General features: G+C 48.9%; 1 protein-coding gene across 1 annotated transcript in view; it reads left to right on the forward strand.

The window, feature by feature from the left end:
• The window catches only part of TIMM17A (translocase of inner mitochondrial membrane 17A), a 7,063-nt gene extending 3,327 nt beyond the window's left edge, over positions 1–3,736 (forward strand). The window contains exon 5 of the mRNA XM_014309398.2: positions 3,628–3,736. Coding sequence (XP_014164873.2) covers positions 3,628–3,698 — 71 coding nt within the window. The 3' untranslated portion in view covers positions 3,699–3,736. The remainder of the gene's footprint in view (positions 1–3,627) is intronic.
• Positions 3,737–3,744: the final 8 nt, after the last annotated feature.

Here is a 3,744-nt window from a genome sequence, read left to right on the forward strand (position 1 = left end):
CTGGGAGCAGGGATGTCCCTGCCGTCCCTGGCTTCTGCCACACACATGGTGGCAGAAGGGTTTTACTCAGGGGGAGACACAATGGTTGGAGGGAATGGAAGGCAGCAAATTGTGCAAAAGAAGGGTGGTTCTGGCAGGCTGTGGTCTGTGTGAGGAACCCCAGGTAAATGAGAAGATGAAGACCTGGCAGGTACAGATACGTGATTTCCAAAAAGGGTGGTGGTGATTCTCTTCTAAACTGCTTCAGTGTCTCACTGAGTCACAGACTGTTGTGTAAATGCTTCCTGTGGAAAATCCTAAATACCTCTGTCAAAGAATCCCAGACTGGTTTGGGGTGGCAGAGACCTCCAAGCCCATCTCATTCTACCTCCTGACATAGGTAGGGACACCTTCCACTATCCCAGGTTGCTCCAAGCTCCGTCCAACCTGGGCTTGGACACTGCCAAGAATGGGGCAGCCACAGCTTCTCTGGGCAGCCGGGGCCAGGGCTTCATCACTTTCATAGGGGAGAATTCCGTCCCAGTATCCCATCTAACCCTGTCAGTTGGAAGCTATTCCTCCTTATTCTGTGATTCCAGGCCCTTGTCCAAAGTCCCTCTCCAGCTCTCTTGGAACCTCTTCAGGCACTGGAAGGGGCTCTAAGCCTTCTGCTCTCCAGGTTTAACATTGACAGCTCTTCCAGCCTTTCCTCATAGGATAAAATGCTCTACCTTATTTTGGGAAGAGCACAAACCACTAGTATTGGATGAGTAGCAGGTCACTAATTCCCAAGTGAATCCTCTCCTGGGTTTGTTCAACAATATTCTTCATCCGACCTATGACAATTTCTGTTTTTTAAAGATGCTTGAAAATTAATTTGCCTTGGAGAAAGTGTATCATCTGTTCATGACGATTAATTCTCTCTGGATTGTCCCACCACAGCTGTGTTACTCCCTCCAGCAGCAGGCAGTGGATCAGGAAGCTGACTCCACACTTGTTCCGTTTCACTGATTGCTTTATTGTTGGGCAAGTCGCCATGGTTAAACCTTTCCAGAGGGGCCAAGGTCACCTCAAAAGCACTAATGTGCAAGTTTCCAGCTCCTTTAGATGACTGGAAAGGCTTCCCTCTCCCTCCTCTGGTCGATTTCCCTGTTAGAAACTTTGTCTAGTGCTAGGTGTCCCTGCCTATGGCAGAGGGTAGAGCAAGATGAGCTTTATGGTCACAGAATTCACAGAATGACCAGGTTGGAAGATACCTTAAAGATCGAGTCCAACTCATGCCCCAACACCTGAACTAAACCATGGCACTCAGTCCCACATCCGGTCTTTTTTTAAACACATCCAGGGATGGTGACTCCATCACCTCCTCGGACACGCCATTCCAGAACTTTATCACCCTTTCTGTAAAAAACTTTTTCCTAATATCCAACCTATATTTCCCTTGATGCAACTTGAGACTGTTACCTCTCATTCTGTCAATTGCTGCCTGGTGAAAGAGACCAGCCCCACCTGACCACAGCCACCTTTCAGGAAGTTGTAGAGAAGTGATAAGGTCACCTCTGAGTCTCCTTTTCTCCAGGCTAGACAACCCCAGCTCCCTCAGTTGTTCCTCACAGGGCTTGTGTTCCAAGCCCCTCACCAACCTCATTCCCCTCCTCTGGACATGCTTGAGTTTCTCAACATCCTTCCCAAACTGAGGGGCCAGCACTGGACACAACACTCAGGGTTTGCCCTCACCAGTGCCAAGTACAGGGGAAGAAGGACTCCCTGCTCCTGCTGGCCACACCATTCCTGATACTGGCCAGGTGCCATTGGCCTTCTTGGCCACCAGGGCACTTTGCTGGCTCATATTCAGCCGGCTGTGGACCAGTACCCCCAGGTCCCTTTCTGCTTGGGCACTGTCCAGCCACACTGTCCCCCAGCCTATAACGCTGCCCACATCCACAGCCTTTCCTGCATCCAGCAGGCAGGTGACCTGGTCATAGAAGGAGATCAGGTTGGTCAGGCAGGACCTGCCCCTCCTAAACCCATGCTGGCTGGGTCTGATACCTTGGCCATCCTATAAGTGCTGTATGATGACACTCAGTGTAAACTGTTCCATGACCTACCTGGGTACTGAGGTCAGGCTGACTGGCCTGTAATTGCCAGGATCCTCCTTCCCACCCTTTTTGTGAATGGGCCTCACACTGGGAGGCTTCCAGTCATCTAGAACCTCCCTGGTGAGCCAGGACTGCTGGTAAATGATGGAGAGCGGCGTAGCAAGCTCATCTGCCAGCTGCCTCATCACCCTGGGATGGGTCCCATCTGGTCCCATGGATTTATAAATATCCAAGCAGCTCAGCAGTTCTCTGACTGCCCACTCTTGGATAATGGGGGGACCATTCTGTTCCCTGATACCATTGAGCAACCCAAGAGGACAGTTATCCTGAAGGCAAGTCTTCTCACTAAAAACTGAGACAAAGAAGGCGTTAAGCACCTCTGCCTTCTCCTCATCTGCAGTTCCTAAGTTCCCTTCTGCATCTAATAAAGAATAAACATTAGTCTCACTCTTCCTTTTACCACTAATATATTTATAAAAACATTTTTTGTTATCCTTTACAAAAGTCGCCATTTTAAGTTCAAACTGAGCTTTAGGGTCTCTAATTTTTTTCCTACATGCTCTAGCAGCCCTCTTAAATACTACCTGAGAAACGTGATCCTCCTTCCAAAGATAATGCATCCTTTTTTGATTCCTGAGTTCCTTCAAAATCTCCGTGCCCATCCAGGCTGGGCATTTACCTCGTCGACTTGTCTTTTGGCACACAGGGACAGTTTGTTCCTGTGCCCTCAAGATCTCCATTTTGAAGCACGCCCACCCTTCCTGAATTCCTTTATTTTTAAAAACTACTTCCCAAGGAACTCTCTCAATAAGTCTCCTGAATAGTCCAAAGTCTGCCCTCCGAAAGTCCAGTGTAAAAGTCTTATTAATGTTCCTCTTGACTTCACCAAATACTGAGAATTTTATAATTTATTGATCACTATGCCCTCAGTGGCCTCCAATCACCACATCTCCCACCAACCCATCTCTATTTGCAAATAACAGATCTAACATAGTCCCTCCCCTGGTGGGCTCACCCACCAGCTGCGACAACCCAAATCATTCCACAATTCCATGGATTCTATGAAACTCTGAGAGAAGTGGTTTGTCTTTGGAGCAGCTTGAACTGAAGAGGGGTTTCAGACAAGGTCCTGGAGGGACAGGACAAGGGGGAATGGCTTCCCACTGCCAGAAGGCATAGTGAGATGGGATATTGGGAAGAAATTCTTCCTGTGAGGCCCTGGCTCAGGTTTCCCAGAGAAGCTGTGGCTGCCCCAATGCTGGAAGTGTCCTAGGCTGTGTTGGCTGGGGCTTGGAGCAACCTGGGATAGTGGAAGGTGTTCCTGCCATGGCAGGGGGTAGAATTGGATAAGCTTTAAGGTCTTTTCCAAGCCCAACCAGTCTTTGATTCTATGCAACTTTTGAAATTTTTTATGAAACCCAAACAATTCCAGGGTTTATGATTCATTTTAAGAGGGATTTATATAAACCAACCAGCTGTGATTTCTGTTAATAGGAAGAATTGCCTGCATTTTGGTATTTATTTGCCTTTTCCCCTGTCCCTCCTCCAGGCCCACAGTTGTCAGAGGATCCATCCCAGCTCCAGCCACCCCCATTCAGCGACTACCGACAGTATCAATGATGGTCTCCGACCACCTCCTCCCCGCCCCCCCCCCCCCCCGCCCCTC

Source organism: Geospiza fortis, unplaced genomic scaffold, assembly GCF_000277835.1.
Source record: "Geospiza fortis unplaced genomic scaffold, GeoFor_1.0 scaffold26, whole genome shotgun sequence".
Taxonomy (NCBI): Eukaryota; Metazoa; Chordata; class Aves; order Passeriformes; family Thraupidae; genus Geospiza; species Geospiza fortis.